Raw genomic sequence first — 25,925 nt, 5'->3', positions numbered from 1 at the left:
AGTTTCTTTGTTATCCCACAAGTCTCTGCCCCATACGTTAGTACTAGCAGTGTTCAATGGTTGTAAATGAGTTGACGCCCACCAAGATTAAGTTCAAGGGACCTTAGCAGTATAATGAATTTGCTGCATATATGGGATGCTAAAGAGAGGTCCCCAAACTGTTCATCAAAGAATGAACTTGCACAAACAGCTGCTTTTGAGACACTTGCGTTAGCAGGGGTACCAGGCTTCCATCTAGGCACTGTTATAAAACACCAAGCTGCGCATTTAGTCACCCCTCCCCTTCCTCTTTCACAGTGGTGCCCAAGAATATACACAGTAGTGGTGTTTACACGCCACTCCTTACTAGAACATCCACAAGGGCCTTGAGAGTATGAGAAAACAAAGAATGAAACAGCTTCCCACTACTCCCCTTCATTTGCTGATCGTCACACTGTGTGCAATATGCGATTAAATGCTTCAAGCATGTCCCTGAATCAAAGTGATAACCTGAAGCAATCAGCATCACTACCAAACTGGGAGCTGAAGACTTCTTAGCAAATTAAGTAACAATTGCCAAACAAGTTGCTAACACACCAACCTGTACAGAGGCAAGTTCAAGTCCTTCTGAAAGTGGTCCCGCAGCAGGCCCCAGCACCTGCGCCACAGCATCTTCGAGACTCTGGGCAACCACTGCAGCCACACTACGAGTGGCCGCACCGTCCCTAGAGCCATCATCAGCAGGAGTCTCCTGCAGGGCTTCCGTGGAAATGTTTGTCACACCCAAAGTCAATCCACCGGCCAAACTCTCTTCCGACACATCCATCGGAGCGTCTGTCAAACCCCCTGTTGCACCATCCACCAGACAGTCTTTCATAGCATCTGTCGGAGGGTCTGTTGGAGGGTCTGTTGGAACGTCTGTTGGACAGCCTGTGATGGCAGTTACCGAACTCTCTCCTGTTATTTCTGGTTGCGGAAGAAGTGGAGGTGGTGGCGGTGTCAGGGGCCTCTTTCGAGGCCGCCCTGGTCTGCGTTTTGGTGGTGCTGGCGGTTGAGGTTGTGGCGGTGGTTGAGGTGGCGGCTGTGCCTCGTCTGAGATGGCACTTTGCAGTGCCACCAGGACGGGCGATGCGGCCGCGCCTTCTGCCGTCAAGCAGCCTCCCGACATAGCTTGTTGCTGCAAGTCGCACAACACTGGCTGCCATAAACGGAGACCTTGAAGCCATTTGGAATTATGCCATTTGTCCTATCAAGTACAAGCTCGTTATTTCGGATTTCAAGGAACCGGAAAAACTGTCCGAATTAAGCGAATGCCAAATTATCGAAAGTATCAAGCAAACAATAAATAAATGTGTATCACATCAATAAACTTTCATTTTCTTGAGGAATATGTAAATCTAGTAATTATATTGCATAAGAGCAGTGCAAAAGCTGCAATTTTTGTCATTTGCGACTTTGTTCACAATGTCAACGCAGCTCAAAACTTCCGTGTCTTAATTCGAAACGTGCTCTGAACCCGTACCTTATTATGTACCAACACTGCGATTGTGGATAGTGATCACACCTTGTTGAAAGCTTGCGGCCGTTTCGGCTGTCAGCGAATGCCATTTTTGTTCCTTTGTGTCTCATATTCGTGGTGCTTTGCGCTCAGTGCGCTCCGAGGATCGTCTGAATTAACCGTGTTGCGGGCAAATATGACCAAATTAACGAGAGTTTGATGCCATTAAACAATGCGTACACTAGCCAAGACCAGAGAACACGTCCGAATTGCCTGAATTTTCAAATTAACGAGTGTCGAATTAACGAGATTTACTGTATAACCACTCTTGTCATTCAAGTCAAGCAACTACAAAAAAACAATTATGAAAGGAATAACAGAACCTTCTGATTGCAGCCGAAGCCACAAGGAAATCCGTACGAATTTCTCAGAAATGAAAGCTTCTAGATGAAGCTTTTGTTTCCAGTTCAAGCTTCTAGTTTTCTTCACCTAGAAGCTTTCGTTTCTGAGAAATCCATATGAATTTCCTTGTGGCTTTGGCTGCAATCATGTGGTTGTCAATTATCCCTTTCATAACCCTTCTGCCACATTGTGGGATTCTGCAGAACTCATTTGCAATTACAAAAAACACTTTCAATCTACATCACATATCTATTCTGGCCCAACAAAGCCGCTTTTTCCATCACTTTCACAAAATTTAACTTCATCACAAGGCTTTGAAATATTGTCTCACTTTCTATAGTGAAACGACCTTTTTGGGCAGGTTGCATGCAGGAAAATACATCTATTAGTTCAGTTAGAATGCTTCGAAATTTCGGAAATTTTAAATGCGTGTCAAAGAGAATTCGAAAACTGTAACATTTGTTCGAATATCTGAAACAGTAGAATATTTGCACGGGCCCAGTATTTATTAAACTTTGCCGCTTACTGCTGCGGCTGCGTTGAGGCTGGTGGCGATGTTCTGCGCCACCTGGTGCAAATCCATGCCTGTCGGAATGCTTGCGGCGGGTATCTGCATCATGAGTGTCTGACCATCGGCCATCTGCACCAGGAACGCTTGCATGGGGTTGCTTTGAGAGGCCCCGTCCCTCTTTCGCAGACGAGGCCGGCGACGTCCATTAGTTCCTGCAGAATGAAAATTCCATCTACAATTATAACTTAAGTCACAAGTATAAATCTGGTTTAGTGAAGAAAAATAATGCTCTACAAACACTAGCAAAACTAGAAGCCAACTTAACAAAATATGACAAATGCAAATAGGAAGAATGGCACATTAAAAATTGCTGCACTAATTATGCTACACATGCTGTGGTTCATGCTACCAACATTACTAAATGCAATTATAGTAAAGAACAGCTCTTTAACATCGTACAAATTTCATATAAAGAACTACAAAGAGTGTCTCTTGACATAACATCGTTACCATAAAATCATTTACTTTTTGTTTCAAAATCTTGTTGAGAAATTAATATATCATCTTGGAGTTTATCAAAAATGTTTTTGTTGTAAGAGTGGAGAGAGAGAGAAATGTTTTAATGAAAAGCTGGAGATGTTTGCCTGGCTATTCGCCTGACATGCTACTCCAGGTGCTCCAGGGTGATGATTATGATATATACACTGACAACCACACATACATACATAGACTACACTGTTTACAAAGTTTCAGTCAGGGTTGTGGCCCACAAGAAAGTCAGCAGCGCTTTTGTTGCGCGTAACGCACAGGTGCTGTTTTGCCATGGGCCCAGAATGTGCCGCAGTTCTAAACACGAGTCCTGTTGAAGGTGCAAAGCCGCCTTCAGAGATCGTCTTTCTGTTGCGTATAGCCTGCATTCGCAGAGAACGTGTTTTAGGTCTTCTAGGACGTTACATTGAACGCACAACGGTGAGTCCGACAACTTGATTTTGTTCTTGAGGTAATGAGTGTAGGCGACGTTGTAAGAGTGGCTTATATGTGGCATGTGCAAGCATGCCTCATTCCTGTACATGAGTCGTGTACAATGCAGTGTATATACAGTCGACGTCCGATTTCCCGGACGCCCGAAATTCCGGACATGCCTGATTTCCCGGACTCATCTGTGGCACCGTCAAGTTCCCCGTAGAGTCAATGTATTAAAAAGTCCGAAATTCCGGACGCTTATAGCCTTCGCCATCCGATTTCCCGGACTTTTTACTGTTAACCGCCGACCCAAAGTCACCACCGACGCCGCCATTTTGGTTGTTTTCGTTTTCATATCCTTGAACCCACCACCCCACCATACTCGCATCAGCAGCAACGCCGCACCGCGCCGTGGCTGCCGTAACCTCGAAACCGCACGTGTCAATCCGTTGCCAGCCGTAGCTTAGCCAAGCCAAACCTCACTGTGTTCGTTCACGTGTTGTTTTGTCAGCTGTGTCAGCTCTGCGGTCGTGTCTGCGGTTGATCGTTTGCTGCTGCGCGCTACCTTCAGTGATCACGTTTCCCGACCTTCAGCATCCACCGAGTTCCTAGCTGTTTCGTGCTGCGCTTTTCGTCGAGCGGATTCGCCGTTTACAGCAATGGCACCGACTGCTCCTTCGTCTTCGTCCGCGCCTTCGAAGCGCACAAAGCCACCTCGTAGGCTCACGATGACGAACTGCCATCCGCGGACGTTGCCTTCGACGACCTGCGCGCTGGCGGCGTGTTGATTCCAGCCGAGATAACCCTTGAGGGCTTCGCCGACGCTGACAAAGACCTGAACAAAGCTATGTGCGGAGTTGACCGATGACGAAATCATTCATCAAGTTACGGAGGATTCCGATGACTCCGACACCGAGAACGAAGAGCCAGCTCCTACACAGCCAACGACACGGAGTTGACGCGAGCACTGATGACACTGTCATTGGTGTACAGCGGCAGCATGACGTTGACTGAAATTGAGGCAGACATAATCGCGGGCAAGCGGACCGTGCAAAAGAAAATAAGCGACTTCTTTGCGCCCAAGTGCTGACCTATGAGGTAGTGCCGGCCACGTCGTATTTTTTTTTTATAAACGGCTCTTTTCAGAGCCACCTAAACAATGCATTGGCTGAATTGCTATGGGAATCTTGTACTCCGGCTGTGACCCTCTCCGTCAGCGAAAAATACCTACCAAAAATGTGCGTTTTCACGTGCATTCGTTTTTCCGGACTGCCCGATTTTCCGGACGTTTTCGCGGTCCCTTGAGGGTCCGGGAAATCGGACGTCGACTGTATGTAAATTTGATTTATTTTTTGTTGCAACCACAATTGTGCTGACGTGTGTGTAGACTGGTTAGGAGACTCTCAAGCTGTCTTAACCAGCTTTTCTTTCCCTGGTCACCCACAACACTGTTTTATTGCGATAGCAATTATATGGACACTCTCGGCTGGATTATGCCGTCGGCGTTGCTGTTGCTGTCGCCGTCATGTCCCCTATATATATATATATATATATATAAGCCACAAAGAAAAATAATTCCGAAAAGTATTTTTTGAAGCGTAGATTCGATCCGGCGAACCCTCGCTGCACAGCACGGTGTTAGACAGCTCGGCCATGGAGCGTACATCCTTCAGTATACCAACGGCGATCTATTTATCTGCACCATTTACCGTTGGCGGTTCAGGGAGCTCGGACGCATTTCAGCTAATTCTCTGCATTACCAGCGAGGTTACTGACGTGTTACTGTATTTTCTTGTCACTAGAGATGTCCTTTATGCAGTAGACACCACGCTCTGGAAACAATGACATTTTCTGCATTTGTTCTAATTAAAATTATGCAACATTTTTTTTCATAATATCATTCTGCAGTGTTTTGAGAACATTTCGGGGTACTTTGAACAAAGTTGAGATGGGTGTTTTTTTATTATAGATTTTTGAATCGAGGAGCACTTTTGTCTTTTTGGTGTTTCGAGCATGAAAATTTATTACTTTGAAAATTATTAGAGAAATACAAATGAAGAGGTTCATTATTCACATAAAGGCCTATTCATACTGCAAATATGAACAAGCTAAGATGTTTATAGAAGTAGCCATAGCGTCCCAAATATGACTAATCTTGAAAAATGCAGCGTTTCTCGTGAATTTTTAAAAATACATAATTAGCTCAGAATTTCATGAAATGTTAAGAGCTATTTCCTCTTCACTTCTACTTGCGTTTAAAAAAAAGATATTTGTAATATATAGCTTCAGTAGCTGTCTGCATGGTTGCGAATTTACGAAAACGCACTCTTCGTAATATGGCCGTGGTCAACCGGCGACATTTGTCGAATTTTCCTGTGTTGAAAAAAGTTTTTATTTGAAAACGAATTGCAATTTCGGGCTATGCAGTCATATGTGCACAACATACAAAATTATCAGGAAAATCGGAAACATCAAGTATACACCTTTTTTTGATCTTTCGTGGAATTGACCAGTAGCAACTGTGACAGTTTGTGCCCGTCTGTGTATGCCTGTGCGTTCATTTCGTGTGTCTTTCTTTGTGTTTGAGTAGCATGCTTTAAATGTCGAGCTGTGGACATTGTTAGCTTGCGCTCGTTCTGTGTGTGTTCTTTTCGTGCGTCCTATGTGCTTGAGCAGTGCACTACACATTTCGAGCTGCTTGCCGTTCTTTGCGTGACATTCCAATTTGTTGCTATCGCATTCATTGCTTTGCCCTTGCAGTGAAACTGTGACTTTTTTTACTGTTGAGAATCAAGTCAATTCAATTCAATTCAATGCCATTTGCTATGCGGTGCCTTCCTCAGAAAGAAGGCTGGCACAGGTCTTTAAGCTTGGTCAACTGGCTTGCCTCACGATTTCAGAATTGCTACACTTGAAGGAAATAAAATGCCATGGTATGGTGAAAAAGACTCAAATTGTTTCACTGCTCATTCAAATCAAAACATTTTAGCAAACTTGATTTATTAAAGATGCAGCGAAGAGGAGTTGCGCTCTCAAATTGCCCCAATATTAATATGTATTGCAAAGAGAACTATTGAACAAGTTTATTCATAAAACATTCTTAAAATTTTAGCTGTTAGCTTGTATATGCTGGCTGACAACATTATTTTGTATTAGTTTTAGACTCTTTGCCCCTAACTGAAATGATGAAATAATCTGGAGTTAATAATTTCAATGTGACAATCGTAAACAGGTTCTATGAATTGTGCATATTAAAATAAAACCCTAAAAGGACACTAAAAAGAAAAGCAATTTTTTCGTATTACAATTTCACAATTTACAAGCACCACTTTTACCACGAGGAGACGGTTGGTAAGCGAGAAAACACTCGGAAAGAAAACACAGCTGGCAATGCCACCTTGAAGTTACTGCACCAGCATGCCATTATGTCATAGATTTTGATGGCATCTGCCATAACCTATGTAATCGTTTGTTACTAAATATGACTTACATTATGTTCTGAGGGACACAAAGTCTTAACATAGCAAGTTTCAGAAAATTTCACTCAACCAATGTGGCCAAAATATGCAAAAATACTTTAAAATTCGCAATGTCACAATGATGTACACGTGCTGAAGTTTCGGCACGAAATTCAGAGATGAAGCTTTGACCTTCATTATCCTATCATGGCGAAATTAATTACAACAAAGTTCTGAAAGAATAATTTACCTATCTAAACTGATTAAATGTTTCACCTTAGTGTTCCTTTAAGCATTGGCAGGCTTGGCACAGTATGTGTCCGTGTGGTCTGAGCACAGGCTTCAACAGTGGTTGCAAGTTGCCAAGTAGCACAGTTTGATGAGCATCAAATTCAATGCTTCCTAGCACAAGGCAAGGTTCCACTGTAGAGCAATGTACTCACGCTTCCAAAAAGGGTCCTCCTCGTGATAATTTTTAGGCGGCCGGCCACGCCTCCGAGGCTCTGGATCGGGCTCGGGCTCTGGCTCACTTCCACTGCCCTCGCTCAAGTGGTAGTCTGCAACAGCATGGACATTTTCGTAAAGCGTGCATGTCACTCCTGAACGAGCCATGTTCAACCATGCGTGGCCTAACGCATGCCTAAGTGCTTACCCTTCATGGTGCGTGCCACCTTTCGCCGCCGCCGGCTCCTACGCACAAGGGCGCCATCTGCAATGACGGTACACTAGGCTTACCCTTCTGTGCCACGCACTGACAATCTTGGCTGTGTTCCAACACAAGCCATAGATGCCAAAATAGACAGCTAAGTGGACAGCGGCCATGCTAAGTCTGATCCAATTCTCAAGTAGTCGTAAAATAGACAGCTTCAGGAAGACAGCACTGGAGACAAATACGACATAATATACAATACAATACGATATAAACAGCTGTAGCGATATATATAGCTATAAGTACAATACGAGATATATAGCTGTATAGTAACCATTAGCAAAGTACATCACCTCACATGCTCGTCACAATACACTGAACAAGGGGAATGACAACACATTTTTTAATCTAGAAAAGATTGAAAGAAATGAAACTTGCCGCCACACAGAACACCAGACGTGTCACTTACACACACTTCTTTCTTCTGTTTAATGTAATACAGCAGAGCCCCTCTTTTACCTTCCTCACTGCTGGCCCCACCACAGTGGTCTAGTGGTTATGGCGCTCAACTGCTGACCCGAAGGTCGCGGGATCAAATCCCGGCCGCGGCGGCTGCATTTTCGATGGAGGCGAAAATGTTTGAGGCTCGTGTACTTAAATTTAGGTGCACATTAAAGGACCCCAGGTGGTCGAAATTTCCGGAGCCCTCCACTACGGCGTCCCTCATAATCATATCGTGGTTTTGGGACGTTAAACCCCAGATAATATTAAAAATTCCTCACTGCTGCATTTTCGCGGCTGTTACGTCGTTTTCTACCAGTCCTGGCATAACTCCCATAGGATCTGATGTATTGGGAACCCCGCTGTTACGCTGAAACTGCAGGATCGTTCCCGTATGATACGTCGCCAAGTGCGCTCCGAACCGGAACCAGCCGAGTGACCACGGAAGAAAGCGGCCATTTTTGCTATTCACGCAGCTTGGCCTGGCTTGACCGTTAAATTAGCCTCATGAGTGGCGCTAGCAACACGCATAATGTTTGGCATTGTTTGGTTGCCGTGAACAAAAGCATAGCTTTCGAGATCCGTATTGCTAAGATAGCATCTATAACTTAATTGGTTTTAGACTTGTTTTTGGCGCTGGCGGAAGTAATGCCTTCAAGATTGGCATTTGTTTCCGCCGTCGTGTTGGCGTGGACTCATCCTCATCGTTATTTGTCAGAGGAGTTCGTGCAGTTTGCAGTTGGTCTCGTCACGCTAGTTATGTTTCGTGTGCTTTTCTTTCACGCCTACAGCTGTTGCTACAAAAAAAATCGCATATGTCGATTACATTTTTGTGGATGACGCCGTTCTTCGCGATTCTATCCGTCAACTAGATCGTGGCTGAGCGCACCATTGCATGCGCCAGTGACGAAGTTACGAGTTGGTGAGCAGGGGTCATTTTTTTCGACGATCGCTTTTGGGAGTACTTACACTTTCGCGAAGCATTTGACCGTCTACGATGAGCCGCGGTGGTCCAACACTTTGCCAGCTGTACTACATTGTTGCTCAGAGACGCTGATGCATTTGGTGACTATCTCGCAAAGGTATCGCCAAAAGTGATTGCTTGCCACGCATTGGCCGTGGTGGCACTAGATTTATTAAAAGGATATGACACTACAGGTCCTTGAAAAACTTTTTGTGTGTTGATCGGTTGCGAGTAAACAAACCAGCCAACTTTGCACGGGTTTTTCAAGCATAAGCATTGAAATAAAATTCTGTACCACTAAATATTTTTTCGTTTTGCCTGTTTTTCGGCTGTTGCGTTTCCCGGCTCCTACGTTTATTTCCTATGATCCCTTTAAAAACGTATCAGTGGGGTTCTACGGTACACTCCCATTCTCTCACACGCCAGGGTATCTTTACTCTGGCCAAGAACGGAAACGCCGGAAAACCCAAGCTTACACTTGCAGGAACCACAATGATCTGGCAAATGTGCTGAAAGTTTGTTTTTTATAGAAAGTTCATGCTCCCTAACTATCATTTATCTACTGGCCTGTTCAGACGATGTAAACCCTATCGGAGCCGGGCAGGATATCATACACCACGCCTCCTACACCACACCAATGCTTGTGGCAGCATGTGTCTTGAATCGTTGAAGCAGCATAAATAGACGCAGACAAGGAAGGCAAGAACACAAAGGACGAGCACTGACTCGCTTGCCTTTCTTCTCTTCGTCTATTTGCGCTGCTTCAAAGATGCAATTGTACAACTAGCCCAAGTTTCTATTCTATTGATGTGAACAACAACAAAATGTGAAAATTGGCGCGTGGGACAGACCTTCTGTGACAATTTCCACCATGCCTTTGTCACCATCCTCCTCTTCTTCCGCAGCAGCAAGCTCAGTCACGGAGGCTTCCTCCGCAGATGCAGCTGGTGGCACTTCCTCAGTAGGGGGAGGTACCACCTTCCTGCAAGAGGGGAAAGTATCGATGTCCTAAAGCAACACCAAACTTTGCATAAACCAAGCTACATTACCTAGGTATGTCAAGATAAACGAATGCCAAAGAGCAGCCTTAAGGGGGGACGTGGCAATGGGAATGGTAAACTTGGTCCAAATGTTTAATTTTTCAACCTCCTTTTTTTGCCGATCCTCAGTCCATCTGTTACATCATGGTGAAATATTAGAACAAAATAAGCAGTAGATGTTGTGAAAAAAGCACTTTACTAGTGTGCTGTCATCAAAAACTAAGAGAAAATTAGGCTTTAAAAAATAAAGATCTAGCAGCTTGCCCTTGGCACAGTGCTGCCATCTTGGCATCATATAAAAAGTAAAGAGGAGAGATCGGAGCTCAAGGTAGCTGCAACGCTGCATTTCTTTAATGAAAAATGAAACCAGCTCCATTCTGAGTTTCGTATTCTTAGTTTTGAGCCCCATTTTCTTTGAGCTTCGTTTTCTCAGCTTGCATTTTTTGTGCAGTTGCTGTCAGTCATCCCATGCCCATTTTCACAACAAACAAAGATATAACCATTCCGTTTGTTGTACTTAAATCCTGAAACATTGGTGAGTGCCGTGAAGCTGTCCATATTTGTCTGCACATCATACAGATTTGTATAATTGACTTTTTGTAAAAGTTATTAGTAAGACAATAGGTACATGCAATTTCAAAAATTTTTTGTGTGCTTACTTTAATATTAAAAAACAAACTAATGTAGCTTTACGGCAAAGAATGAGCCCTTGTAAATGTCCTTATGCAAAAATTTTGACGAACTTAAGGGGAGACACGGGTCTTTTTTTTATTTCTTTTATTAGCTGGGTGAACTGAACAAAATTTAACAAACGTATCCCATTTTTTCTGCAGATTCCAAATCTCTAATTAGATTTTTGGTAGCTGCATTAGCACAAAAGATGTGCAATCTCTAAAAGCATATTTCTTACGGGAATTTTTGGCAACTTTTCTTTGTCAAACACAGAAACAAAGTATGTGGCAAGGCTGCCAGAGAGCTGGTTTAGCCGGTGATGCTAATCCAATTGTCTTCAACAAACTTTGAATGCAAAATAAATAGACGTAAATGTGAGTGAAATTTTTTTGCTGCATACTATTTCTGATAGTCGAGAATTATAATTTGGTGAACAACATTATAAGAAAATAAATAGCATCACCGGCTAGACGAGCTTCCTGGCAATCTTGCCACATACTTTGTTTTTGTGTTTGACAACGCAAAGTTGCCAAAAATCCCCGTAAGAAATATGCTTAAATATGTGTTAGAAATTGCATATCTTTTGTTCTAATGCAGCTATTAAAAATCTACTTAGAGATTTTGAATCTGCAGAAAAAGCTGAATAAGTGTATTAAATTTCATGCCATTCACCCAACTTTTAAAAAACCATTTTTTAAGACCCACGTCTCCCCTTATGTCTAATTCATCAATTAATTTTGGGATGACAATGAGAGTCTATCAAGTGTTGTAACTCAAGAACTACAACAGATAACTATAAACTGATTTCAGTTATAATAATGGCATAACAAAGCACATCTGCGTACCAAATTTCATCACTTTATTCTCGCAAATAGCAGAAATAGTTAATCAATTTAGACAGATAAGTTATTCCCTCAGAACTCTATTTTCGTGCATATACCCATTGTAGCTTATTAGAACAGGAAATGAAGGTCACAGTTTCACGTTTGCATTTCGTGGCAAAATTTCAGCACGAGGTTGTCGTTGTGACGTCACAAATATCAGTCTTTTGCGTATTTTGGCCACAATGGTTCAGTGAAATTTTCTGAAACTTGACTTAAGACATTTTGTCCCTCAGAAGACAGTGTAAATCATTTTTAACGACAAACGATTAAGTAGGGCCGGGCAGATGCCATCAAAGTCTTTGACATCACGGCGACCTGGTGCGGGAACGTCAAGGTGGCACCACCACCTTTATTTTAAATGCAAGGCATTTCTATCTATCTATCTAGCCACCTGGGTGCTCTCTTCATCACCTCGTTACCTTGGTCCCAAAAATGGCAAAGGAGGGCATTAGTGTATGACAAACATCGTAAAGTATATAACAGCGCAACAGGGTTAGAATACTGACAGAAAGAAGAAATGGACACAGCGCTGATGAACATGATGAACATCTACCAACCAGCACAACTCACAATTCTGTATCAGTATGACAAACGTAACTGACAGGTCATGACCTGAAGGTCATGACAATCCTGTCGTGTATGTCATGAAACCCTTTCACACAGTAGCAGTAACGTGTAGCGCATACCCGCATACCCGCATACCGCAGCCCATGGTACGTGAGTATGCGCCACAGGTTATTCAGTCTACATCAACCCAGGACAGCGAGAATAGACCTTGAAAACTTTAGAAAACACTTTGCAAACAATAAACGAGATAAAGACATACCGTTTGTTATAGTTGGCAATTTTAATGTAGCACACAAACGCTTACCTCTGCACTACTCCTATGACTCAACAAGTTATAGTCTAGCGTTACTTGTCCCCGCAAGAATGCACCAACGAACGCTGCTTACACTTCATTTTGATGAAAGAGTGCTGTCATTATGCAAGACAATGAGCAGCCCTTTTAGGTACCAGTGTAGTCAACGTGCCTGGTAAACCCACGACACACACACAGATACTGAAATTACACAAGGATGTCAATCCACCTACACAAAACTCCTCCACATAAAAACTAGGGGTTCTTGGAATGCCCAAGCACAGTGCAAACTAGCGGGTCTGACACGTCCACGTCAAAACAAGCACACATCAAGCATCTTGCGCATTTGCTTGCACACGGGAAATTCTTAGGGCTTTTTATCAACTGTTTTAATGCCCGTGTTGATGGCGGATTTGTGCACCTAATGCTTATTTTTATTATGTTTTAGTTGTTTATCTGTAAATTTTCTTCCTTTTTTTTTGTTAGGCGTCGCAGACTCGCAACTCGCACGTGCTTTTCCCGTGCTTTTCCACTCATGATGAGGCCTTCTAATGCTTAGGCATAAAAAAACTTGGAGGACGCTTGAGCTTGGCCTTCAAGAGTAGAATGTGATAGCGTTATCAAGCCCCGTTCGTATCGCTATTCTCAATCGCTAGCCTGGCTTCGATTCTCGGCGGAAACCTCAACTGTGCTGCAAGCAAAAAACGTTTGTGCACATAACATTGGCTGTTTTAAAGTATTTTAGAATGCCTACTGCAAGTAAAGTTGTGCAGTACCCACAATGCCATAATTCTTCCTTTTGCAATTGGCGAGCTACCCACTACACGTCCGTAAGGCACCACGTGCACCTGTGCAGCTGCACACTTTGTTGATGCTGTTGCTGACAATGATGATTAATTATGCCTGAGTGTCTTGTAATTGGTGGGCCTTTGCACCAACCATTCAATGCGCACTTCACATGTTTTGATGCCTGGTGCAATTCTACTTTTTCCATGCAATACTGAATGCTTGCCATGCAAAAGGCCTGGGTTCGATTCCCACTTGAACCGAAGATTTATTATTATTAATTTATTTGCATCTATCTCGAATTCTCGCGGACAACACAGATTTTTTGCTCACAACCAACAACGCCGACACTGGAATTTCTGCAAAACGATCTCTTTCACTCTTTCAAACGCCACCTAAAATCAATACTTGCGTTATTTCAAGGCACTCGATATTCTATTGCAACCAAAATAATGTCATAATGTGTTAATTTATATGTGTTATAGTAACTAATTCTAATTAAATTGTAATTAAATACCTATTTATTATAAAGTCATTCATGCTCTATTTTTGCATTAATAGAATGAAATCTTACACCGGAAATATAGTGCAAATTTCTTTTCAGGTATGTCCATTTGGAGCAAAAAAAAATTATACGTTTGATGTGGCTCGTGGGAAGGGGCACGTCGAACGAATCATTGAACAGTGTAGTGCCTTCAGCGAACTGATCATATACAACAGTACACTGCAAAATGAAATTAAATGAAGACAAATTTATTATGCAAGAGGTTCATTTCATCTAAAACTCAATGTATCTTGTTCTCTCTTAGCCCCTAGTCGTTAAAAATGGCAAAAACAAGTGGTGTACACAATTGTATACATAGCGTGTCAAAGGGTTAAGGCTATCATTTAAAAAAGAAATCATGTACCTCGGTCGTCCACGCTTGCGCTTAGGTTCTCGGATTGGGTAGGCCAGCACTTGACCCGTGCTGGCATCCTGCTGAAGGACGCATCGCTGGCCATTCACCACAATCAGTGCATTCTGGCACAGTTCGATCGGACTGCTCACGTCAATCACCACCGTCTGCTGTTGCTGCTGCTGCTGCTGATCTTCAACCTCTGGCTGCACTTTCTGTTTGGACTGTGGCTGCTCTGGGGCAGCTTCCTCTGTGGAGGATAAAAAAATTAATTAAAAATTACCGATGATTAGCATACGCCCCAATGCAAGATTTGAGCACAGCTCTACGCATTTTTGCATTTCACGGCATATTGAGGCAAAGAATTTGAGAGGGACTTGTATGCACATACAGTTACAGACAACTCTTTATTTTCACCACCATAGCTTTGGCAACGACTACACACACACATTGATCCTTTTATACAGGGTGTTTTTTTTTAGACAATACAAATTTTTTATAAAAATCCTGTGATAGTAAGGCACCTGTCGTTTTCTCACATGAACTCTACGTTGAGGTGTTAATACCTTGCTGCAGTTCAAATTACACTGTTGTGACTAATTAACAAAAGCTCATTAATAACCTTTTATTTATTGATTTGAGGACAGATGTTTAGTTACAAAGTTGTAGTGCGTGCCAATTTATGGCATATCTATTTTTTTTAGAAATCACAAAAGTCGCACGTAGTTCGAGATATTCGACACTGAATTTCAAGGGCGAACTCAAAACTGATTGCACAAGGCGCGCACGAAGTGCGACTGTTCTGCTACATCAGACTGAAACTACCCATCACAAGGGAGTGACGCAATTTGAATGAAGGCGCACCACGGCCATATGTTTTCGTGAAAAGCTGCAAGTCATCTCACTTGTGCCCGCGCATTGCCTTACTTTTGTGCGCAGTGTTTGGTGCTTATCCGTTTCTTTCAAACTGTGCACAAGAAAACCGTAATATCGATCTTTTCTTTGTCTAGGAAGCATAAGACTCAGGGGCGGCCACTGCGGCGCTTCTTCTTGCAGACAGGCGAAATAGTTTTTCGCACCTCTTCATAGTTCAACACTTTTGTGACTGCGGAAAAATCGGTTGTTTTTGGGTAGCCAGCGAATTCTTTTTTTCCTGTAACAGAAATCAATTGATGCTAAAGCATAGGGTATCAAATGATAGAGGAGGAATTGTTCGTTCTAATAGTGTTAATTTCAAACAATAGATTTATTTCCAATATTAGCAAGAAATTATCAAACACAAAAAATGCATCAAAAAGAAAAAAATTCATAAAAACATTAATGCTACTCTGCACAGGGTAAACAAAAAAAAAATATCAACATATACGTTTTGAACACAACGCCCTAATACAATAATAGTGCAAATATGAGCTCTGTAAGTACAAAGGTTATTTACATATATGCAAAATATCATGCCAACGCGCGAAGCAGTTTGTCGGCGCGGCGGAACAAAGGCTGGTTGCACATGTTTTGCAAAAAACATTTTTTTTTCTGTTCAACTTTCCTAGCATAGTTTGCAGTTCTAGTATTTTTCAATTTTTGGGGTTGGTACTGGGGACCCTGACGTGCCTTCCTGTGTATTCGTTGAAATGAACAGTGTAGCCCATTGCGAATCTGCAAAAACCCATAATTTGTAACGTCATTTGACCACTTTGTCCCTCATATACTGCCAAATACCCCACCGACCTTCAGATTTCACCATTTTCTCGTCCACGCAAAGGTTCCGAAGCGGTTGAAAAAAAATTGCGCAGAAGAATCGTTCACGTGTTGCAATAGAGAAGACACATGGTGAAGCTTCCCATGGGATGCGACTGTCGTCTTCTGCGGATCAGAGACACTCAAGAAGGCAAGCAACGCCTTGAACCTTTACCGTGGCATCGCTGACGGTGGACGAAGGCCTGGAAATATGTGTCGTCACCACCAACACCAATGCTGGTGCGGGACTTGAACAATTCCCATGCACACCAGAAGTCCGGCGAACTTGCGCATCTCCTCTTCAGTAACCTCCCTCCAGGATCCCTCCCTCTCACTGTATGTTGGCTTTTCGAAAATATGCATCCATGCATACTTATCTGTGTGTTTGCATATCTCTCTGACGACTTCTGCGGTGAAAAACAACATGAAGAAGCCGCCGCGCGGCACTCCGGAGCACTGGGTCAAGGTCCACTCCGCGCCGTCTTCACGGAGAGAACTCCGCTCTTTCTGCAGCCGGCGTCGAATGCTCCCACCCGAATGAAGTTAACACCTTGCAGATAAGAGCTGTTACCTTTAGTATGCACCGGATACATTTACATGAACACGCGGCAGCGATAAAATGGCCCAAGAAGAGAACGAAACTTACCGGCGGATAACTGCTGATGTTTCGGGGCAGTTTGACGCACTTTCGCCATCCGTACCGAAGTCTGACAAATCAAAGATGTCTTCCATATCTATGCAGCTACCATCATTCAGAAATTCTTGCTCAGATTCATCGGAATCCGACGAAATTCGCTGTTTTTGTGAGGCACCCATGAGCGATGTCGACGCCATGTCTGAAGCAATGAGTACTTACCTACCCGACTGAGAATGAGCTTTAAAAATCTCCTTGTGGCGGAAAAAAGAAATGCACAAGCGAAACTGATAGAAAACATGCTTTTTTACCCTTTGGATTGCATTAGCTGTCCAGAAGCGCTCAGAAAACGCCAAAATTTGAACATGAAGTCATCGTTACTATACTAATGATCGGAATAGGCGCGATCACGAACGTGTTAAGAAAGAAACAGATAAGCACCACCTATCACATGCAAACATTAAGCTGTCTACTTGCATACTGCAGAATGCTTGACGATTTTTCTGACCAGATTCTGCTGCGGTGCGCCTCCATTCAAATTTTGTCACTTTCCTGTCACATGTCGTTCCGGTGTTCCACTGCACTTTGTGCGTGCCGGGCGCAATCAGTTTTGACTTCACCCTTGAAATTCGATGATGAATAACTCGAACTACGTGCAACTTTTGTGATTTCTAAAAAATGAGTATGCCATAAATTATCATGCACTACAACGTCCTAATATAAACAACTGCACTCAAGTCAATATTTAAACAATTAATTAATGAGATTTGTTAATTAGTCACGTCAATATCATTTTAGCTGCGGGAAAGCATTTCCGCATCGACATAGAGTTTGTGTGCGAAAACGACGGAAGCCTGATTGTCATAGAATTTTTATTAAAACTTCGTACTGTAAAAAAAAACACCCTGTATAAATAGAATGTAGGTGAGCTTTTTTGTACAATGTTTCTTGCTGGCCCCACATGGAGAACAAACATAACAGGGGGAAATATGCATGTTAGAGAGTTTTAGTTTGTCCATAAACTCTTGAGGATTTGAGTATTGCCAGTTTAGGGGAGGTGTAAACGTAAGTGACAGAATCTGTGGCACCACCTGGCTGCACAGGGATCAACCAGGAAAGCACAAAACTATTACTACAGAAACCTAATGTGTTCTAATTCGCGGCTAGTGCTAATTTTTAGCGACGACATAATTGCAAATGCATTGCCTTTTTTGTGTTTTTATAACAACACTAATCAGGCACAAAAAAAAGGACCGTGTTTATAATTGCAGTTAGTAGAAGTTTCACAAGCTATCGCTACCATTGTTTAGTAACCTGGTACATTTGCAAAACACATCATAAATATCAATATACAGGCCACACTAAAGCTCTCTATCATAGGGACAGTAAAAAGTAAAAAACACTAGGTTACTTCATACTGATGAATTATGCTCCAAAAAAAAGTCCACTTTCATTGATTTTCTCGAAGACGATTGATTTCTGGAAGAGAAAACACAGGCCAGAGCTGAATTTCACACTAAAGACTTGTGACGGTTATAAAAGCACTTGTTTTTCACATGCGAGGTTTTATGGTGCATTAAAAGTCCTCAACACTCACCTTGTTCTGCTTCTGACTGTTTTAAAATATTACTACACAGCAAATCTTTGTCCATCGTAAAAATAACAAGGCCAGCGCAGGCACGGTCATAATTTATGACGAGTTAGCATGGGAACTTCCAAACAGGCAGAATTCTTCAGAAGGAGGGGGACTTATCAAGCGTGTCTAAATACTCCTCAAAAAAAAAAAAGAAAGCAAGAAAAACCTGCCTGCTTCAGTATAACATAGAAGGGTAAGTTACTAATGCAGCACCATCCTATGCATCATTAGCATCATCTGCCGCCAATATGCCGCATCGCTTGCAAAGATTGCGTAATGTGACACAATAATTGACTTCGACTTGGGCAAGTTGGTTCATATTTCTCCAAAAGCGCAGGGCAAATAAAGCACGGCAAGAAGAAACACACAAGCACATCACAAGTGCTGCCCAATCAGCGCTTGTAATCTGATTGTGTGTTTCTTGTTCTGCTTGATTTGTGCTGCACCATTGAAGATCAAGATGCAAGTGCCGCAGGGTGAGGCTGGATGTGATAGCCACTGCTCTGCTCACCACTTCAAATTTCACCTTGGTATTCTGAATAAATGTAGGGACAACACCATGGCTTGTGTCCCTCAATTCAAGTGTGAAATAGGGACATATTCAATGAAATGTTCAAAAGGCCAGCAGCACCAACAGTCCACCAACTGTACAGAGGTTAACCAGGCGGCAGCATACCTGTGACCACTGTGTCAGCCTGAAGCAATGCCTTCTGCAGAACGTCTTCTTCTGGCTCTTCCACAGACAGCAGGCTCGATAGGTCCAGCTCCGTAAGCTCTGCACAGCAAAATGATATGAGTTCATTCAGGATTCTGGCTTCAGGAAGCTTGTTACCAAATTTCAGAAGTGGGGGTGAAGCTGTGCGTGTGTGTGTATTGTAACACGGGGCTGGAAGAGTGCAAAAGAAGAACAAAGAAATAGAACAGGCGCAAGGGATTTGGTGATCAGCAGCACCTGACCATCCCTTGTCTTTTGCATGACACTTCATTGCCCTCATTGTAAATAAACCCATATCATCTGTAACAGTTTATTTCGCAAATAACTTGTGGGTGTGTTGGGCTTTCCCTAAGGGTTCGGGGGTTGTAGAGGGATGTTTTGCAAGAACCGTTGCATAATTGACTCACTTTGAAATTAAATACACCTTACACACAAGTAATGTGCCCTGAGGCCAATTAGGGATGGCATAAAGAGCCTAGTTTAAAGGGGCCCTGCAACACTTTTCCAAGTACTAGTCATGGAATGGCTTCACTAAAAGAGCTTATTGCCTCACGAATCGGATACTGAAAAAATGTTTGGAGTTCGTCCAGTACAAGCGGAGTTGCAAAAATTTGTTGCACGCTGTAATTGTTTTCTCTCTTCTGTTACCCCAACAAAAGCGCTGGAAGTTAAGCAGGGAGGGATGGCACGGGGGAAGAAGTTACGTCATGCATGCCTCGTGAGCTTGAGCACTTTTTCTTTTCTTTTTCTTCGAACGTGCGACATACTTTCAGTGCGATCGTGCGCACGCGCGGTCAAGTGGCGGCCTTTTATGGCAGTCACAGTAACTACCGAGCGCACCATGTTCAAATCAGTCAATGGCGTGAAACCTGAGTCCATGACGCAGTGATTTTGAGTAAACAGCTTCATTTGTCGAGAGAAGAGAAAGTGATTTTCGGTTGACTTTGAAAATTTTTTGTAAATCCCAGGCCGCATGCTGCGCTATAATGTTTGGCCTGTGTGTTCTCGGGAGCCTCAACTACTGATCGGCAGCGTTTTCTGACCATGCTGAAAAGGTGTTACAGGGCCCCTTTAAGGTAGCACAGTTATGAGGGAGCCTCTGTATAAACTTGGAGGTAGTGTTGAGTTGTTGCTAGGACTTGTTTTTTGCAGTGTTTTGAGCAGAATATGTGGACACAAACTTGAAGACAATACACTCACACAAGCGACACACACAAGACGTATGGAGTGTGTAAGCACTTCATCCCTTTGTGCTGTATTAAGAATTGTAATTTTTGAATGTGTCATACTGTGTGATTTGATGAGCAGCTGTGCATACTGTGTGAAAAGAAAAACATAAATTCACTCATGGAATTTTGTTACAGTGTGTGGACATCATCTATGCATATACATGTGCCTCAATTCAAATAAACCCAAAGGAGATGGTGACGACACAGTATGCCAATTTGCCACCAACTGCCACCAAATGTCACCGGCTCCCTTGAGCCTTTATCTGCTGGCACTAAGTAGAAAATAAAAAATTGGTTCAAAGTTGGTGCGTCTGCTCCCTCCTCCTCCTTTACCCTTGTCTCATTCTAGCGCTTAAAGTATGTTGCTATGCTTTAACAACAAGGCCGAACGTCAGCCCTTGTAAGGCATCACTTATCCACTCCCCACCACAACCTGTTCTTTCTTTCCAGCCCCAGCATACAGTGAAGCAATGAGGGTACCATCTGTAGCATTAAACTTAGATACTGTTAAATCTTAAACGAGAGGTTTCACTCAAGTTGATTACTTGTTTCGTGTCTTTAAAACACATGCTCGTTGGTTGACACATCACACTTTCTTGTTGTTAGACCACACTTGCTGCCGTCATTGCCCACATCATCCTTCGCTGTCTGTGTATATATACTTGACGAGCAAAAGCGAACAAATAACAGTTGTTAGTGTGCAGGGTTCGTTTCGCGTTTCTTCTGGTTTTTTTCATCTGTTGTGCACCTCCGCAGCACATCCTTACCCTCGGTATGCCATACCAACTAGCCCCAGTGGAAGCCCTTTTGAATGATGGGGATGCTCACGTGGTGCGGCCTCATCTGCGGCAGCGATTGCCTGTCCGTCCTCGACAACTGCGACCAGGGTGTCGCCATCGATGTGCACCAGGGTGCCTGCAGGCAGTGTGGTCCCTTCCTCCTCTTCTACACCAGGCTGCTCTGGCTGCAGGGCCAGAAGTTCCAGCGTAGTGGCTTCCTCCATGGGTGATGTGGGCCTCGCCCACACCTGGTGGAGCAAACAGTCATCATCGAAGTGAACATCATCATCATCATCATAAGCCCACTGCAGGGCAAAGGTTTCTCCCACGTTCCGCCAATCAACCCGGTCCTGTGCTTGCTGCTGCCACATTGTCCCCGCAAACTTCTTAATCCCATCTGCCTACCTAACTTTCTGCCTCGCCCTCGAGCTTGAATTACTCTTGGAATCCAGTCTGTCACTCTTAATATCAAAGTGAACAGTTTACCGTCAAATGGTGATGATAAGGCCCAGCCTCCTCGCTACGTAGAAGTATTAAACCATGTGTTTACACTAAACCCTGCACAACACCCCCCCCTGAGCTTCTTGCACCCCGTTAATTTAGGAAATTTAATAGTACAGCCAAACCTGAATATAAGGAATACGGATATAACAAATTATCGGTTATATTGAAGTAAATGAAGAATGACAGGTGTGGTAAGTTCGGCAAGTTGGTAAAGATGCATGACTTCAAATTAGTGGAGCACAAACAAAGTAGGCAAAAGAAAGAGGTGTTAGCGCTCATCCTGTTTGTCTTATTTTTTTTCTTGCCTCCGTATTTTTTGTGCTACTCATTTGAAGTAAATGGAGAATGGTCATGCCATTGATAGTGTAGTCAATTTACGTTTTTAAAGAATTTTTAGATACCACGAAGCCGTTTTCAAGTAAGGTGCAGCATCATTATAATGATGTTTTACTCTGCATCTCTGGCCTCAGCAGAGTAAAAAAAAATATGGTATACAACTCAATCATTGAAATGAGTTCGAATGAAGACAATGTTGCCATCATGATAGTGCAAGCCAATACTTACCATCACTTAGCCTACATTAGCAATCTTTTAGCCAACATTTAGCAAACACTAAATGACGTAAGCCAACCAGTGCTGGTAGTATTCAAGTAGGTAAGGTAGTCAAACGGAGTCGGAAATATTGAATGTACCCCTTGGCAAAATATTATTGGAAGAGGTTAAAAAAGGTCTTCAAAGTTTTCTTTTTGTGCACTTGTTCATCAATATGTAGCTGCTGGGGTCTATTGTACCATTACGTTTTGTCATGTCTACCATCATAAATACAGTCACTGCAGTGATAAACCATCGTATCATTGTTGGCAGTGTGTCTCTTGGCCGTCATCCGATGCATCCTTCATATCTTCACCATGTGGAACAGCACAATGATATGGGATACCAGTGTGTTGCAGACACACCATAAATGTTGCTAGCAAGAGATTGCAGTGTGCGTGTGTACTTTTGGTGTCCTGTACAGTGGTACTAAAACATGCTTCACAGAGCAAGGAAGTGCTATTGCACATCTAGTGAGGAGCTTCAGTGCTGCTCTTACAGCAAAAACCACTCCTCCAACTAGCAAATCTTAGCTGGTGTGTGTATAGATTACACATGCTTCATGTAAAAGGAAATAATTATATTTCTTCTATATCATGGGGATATACTACACAATGAAAAGTATATTTCATTCAGAATCATGTGTAAAAAGTTGGCACACAGATGATGTCAAACCCCGCCATTCATCAAATGCGTACCATGGAGATCTTGGTCAAACTGAGTGTCAGGGCGGGACACAACGAAAGAAATAAGACCAACAAGCACAGACTAACAACTGGGTTTATTGAAAGCATGTAATCAGCCTTTTAAGTAGACTCCAGCAGACATAACTCGTGACGTAGGTTTGTTTACACATCCGCCGCGTTGATGTCGGCGTCGCGAAGTGCTCGCATCTCGCTCAGTCGCATGGCATGCACTTTAAAATTGATTTTAAATATGTTCTAGGCTATATTGGCCCTTGATATTTTGTAGACGTTATGTACGGCTCCACATACATCTATTTCACTCATTATCTCACGTTAGAAATTTTGTGTCAGTGCTCCTTTAACAGAGCAACAAGAAAGCCATGAAAAATTATACACGCGAGAAAATCACGTGAGTCAGCTGGTTATGTCGTGTGGAGCACAGATACGCAAATTCCTAGTCAGTCAGACCCTTTCTCCCGATATGAAAAGCCTCTATAATCTTGTTGCCCAAGAACTTGCTTTCCTTAGACAGAAGTGTCGCGTCCTTGAAAAACCACCTCACAACTGCACTCATGCCATTTTCTCACATGTATATATAAAAACGTGTTAGACAAGTGGAAGTTTGGACCAAGTATAAAAACTTATTGCTGTGTTAACCCATAGAGGGTCTTGTCATGTTGGCTGGAGTCTATGTAAAGGCCGATTACATGTCTTCAATAAACCCAACTGCTAGTCTGCACTTGTTCATCTCGTTTCTTTCGTTATGTCCTGTCCTGCTGCCCAGTTTCACCAAGATGAACGCATACCAACTCGCCCAGCTTTCTACACTGCTTACTCACCATGGAGATACCCGGTAATCCTTTTTCTGCATGTACAAAGCCGATCCTATATGCATACATCTCCAAACCGTATCAAATCCTCTGCCACCATGGACAGTGCTTCCATTTACTTAGCACTTCTGTGCAACTCATAACAGATTTCCCACAGGGTCGCCTGTAGTAGAAAGATGAAAAAATATCTTCAACTGATCATTTTGGGCAGCTGTTTCAGTGACGAGCTGGACTGAAAATCTGTTCCTCTGTCACCATCAAGACTGAAAGGTCATTGGGGATGAATGCAGCCAGGGACGTACATCACTACCTCCTTTATTCAACAGCATCGACACGCTTCACCTATACGACCTGTTGTATACTACCAAGGCACACACACTCGCTCGTTTACTACACGTCTACCGCTTCGTGCATTTTTTTCCTAGAATCATGGTGGAATGGAATAGGCTTCTTCAAGAAAGTGCAAGACAGGATTCATCACCGCATTCTGAAATGTTGTCATCGGTTGTGGAAACTCTACTGAACTGTGATCTGTGCAGTGGGTGTGGTCGCTTCGCCGTGTCTTTGGGGCCTAATAAGGGTTGCATGAACTGTTGCGTCACAATATATTCAGTGAAAGGCATTTGGCCTGGCTGAAATTATTTTAGGGGTGTGCGAATACTTGAAAGTTTCGAATATTCGTCGAATATTACATTAGAAATATTCGTATTCGGTTCGAAAATCGTGTATTCGAAAAGTTTCGAATATTCGATAACTTCGAATAATAAAAAAATTCGAATATGCGATTCGATTATCATGTATAAAATAACTCGTCTTCCACATTTCTGCTGCGTTCGTATCGCTAAAAACGTTGCCGAGAGGAGCGATAAACATCCTAAGTACACGGAGGCACGATATCTGCCTGCGACAAGCGCCCCAATACGTATGATTTATTGCTGGTGCATCTCCGACGTGCAGCGCTGTTGGCGATCATGTAACCGTACATTTTCAATATTATGCGGCTATAACGTGCCGCACCACCACTTGTTCACTATGCGGGACCACTTCTGAAGAAAGACAGTGACCCACGTGACTGGTGGCAGACTGTTCAGATACCCCAGTCTGGCAAAGCTTTGCCCCATGTAACTCCCTTATACGAGCCACTTCTGTTCCAAGCGAGCGTGCCTTTTCAGTGGCAGGGGGGGGGGTTGCCTCTGTTACAAGGGAGCGTCTGCTGCCTGATCATGTGGAGCAACTCATATTTATTCATGATAACATGTAGTCATTACTTTCATTGTGCCGTGATATTTGCTTGTGTTGTGATGTGCATTGTGCTAGCCTGGACATTGTGTTCTGGAGATAGTGTATGTTGTGTTGCCAGTCAGGCTGCTAATGTTTGTGTTTTTGAAATAGCTACATGTTAAATAAAATATTGTTACTGTGGAGGCATTTTTCCTTTGATATTCGAAGGTGGATATTCGTATTCGATTCGTATTCGAAAAATTTGATATTCGCACACCCCTAGATTATTTGTTTTTCTATGCGTGAGGCTGCCCTCATGCAGATGTGTGTTTTGGAGCTCCTATAGAAGTGCCAACTCTATGCTTGCTCCTTTTCACGCGACCATTTGCCTGAACTGTTGTGTTCAGAATAACCAAGGCAGTTGGCCTGGTTGGTTCCAATGCATAGCGTGAAAACCTTAAAGAATCTTGGGATAGGACCAATGTGTCTAGTTCGGTTCATGATGCGTTACCTAAAGTTTTGTAGACTAGTGCTCTGCCCTGTCCCAACATTTTTTTCATTTTTTCGCACTAACTATACATCACAGAAAATGTTGTGTCCAGGCTTACACACACCAAAGCGAACTCCTAGTAACCAGGCCAGTCTCATAGACGAGCCTACGGTTTGTACAGTCGAATCACACTTGTCTAGAGCGGCCTGTCGGCCAATTCAGCTGCCATCTTTTGCAAGAATATACAGGGACCAACGCCGTAATGATACCAAACATATTCATACTGTTTGTTAGGTACTTGTGCTACAATTCAAGCGTGAACGCGAGGTAGAAGCTGCGGACGGCGCCAGCGTCCACAGCCACGGGACGCTGGCGCCGTGTTGTTCCCCCCTTTTGTCTCTAGTTATTTTGCGCCACTCTTTTGAAAACATTCCAGCTGATCAGGCGCTTGTATGGCCACTTAGTTAAGCCCATGCTAAAGAAACCTCGCGCGTGCTCTGGCACACTGCTAAACAAACTTGTAAACTTGTACACTTTCAAGCGCAAGAATACACAAAAATTTACGAGCCATCAATTACCCCTGCCCTGCACCTTGGAACAAGGTACGAACGGCCTGGAAGCCTCATGCGACATTTCCGCAGCCGGCTTCCAAGCCTCGCGTTGTGGTCGAACTCTACGTAGAGTACGGCAAGGCGCGTTAGCGGTTCGTGAGGTATAACACAACGCTATGAGAAAACACGCTCAGTCCTTTGAGAGAAGATAGCTATCTTTTCTACTCTGACACGTTTACAACCGGCGCCCGGCCCATACATTC

At 43.1% G+C, this 25,925-nt stretch overlaps 1 protein-coding gene across 1 annotated transcript in view; it reads right to left on the bottom strand.

Moving 5' to 3' along the window:
- Positions 1-25,925, bottom strand: part of LOC119401319 (fibrous sheath CABYR-binding protein) — a 57,119-nt gene that overhangs the window by 30,613 nt on the left and 581 nt on the right. Inside the window, exons 2-9 of the mRNA XM_037668015.2 lie at positions 20,839-21,037; positions 18,743-18,841; positions 14,075-14,312; positions 9,777-9,907; positions 7,464-7,520; positions 7,255-7,368; positions 2,406-2,602; positions 581-1,156 (exon numbers count right to left, since the gene is read on the bottom strand). Coding sequence (XP_037523943.1) covers positions 581-1,156; positions 2,406-2,602; positions 7,255-7,368; positions 7,464-7,520; positions 9,777-9,907; positions 14,075-14,312; positions 18,743-18,841; positions 20,839-21,037 — 1,611 coding nt within the window. The remainder of the gene's footprint in view (positions 1-580; positions 1,157-2,405; positions 2,603-7,254; positions 7,369-7,463; positions 7,521-9,776; positions 9,908-14,074; positions 14,313-18,742; positions 18,842-20,838; positions 21,038-25,925) is intronic.

This window comes from Rhipicephalus sanguineus, chromosome 8, assembly GCF_013339695.2.
Source record: "Rhipicephalus sanguineus isolate Rsan-2018 chromosome 8, BIME_Rsan_1.4, whole genome shotgun sequence".
Taxonomy (NCBI): Eukaryota; Metazoa; Arthropoda; class Arachnida; order Ixodida; family Ixodidae; genus Rhipicephalus; species Rhipicephalus sanguineus.
The sequence above is the reverse complement of the archived record's forward strand: the minus strand, read 5'-3'. Positions and strand labels throughout refer to the sequence as shown.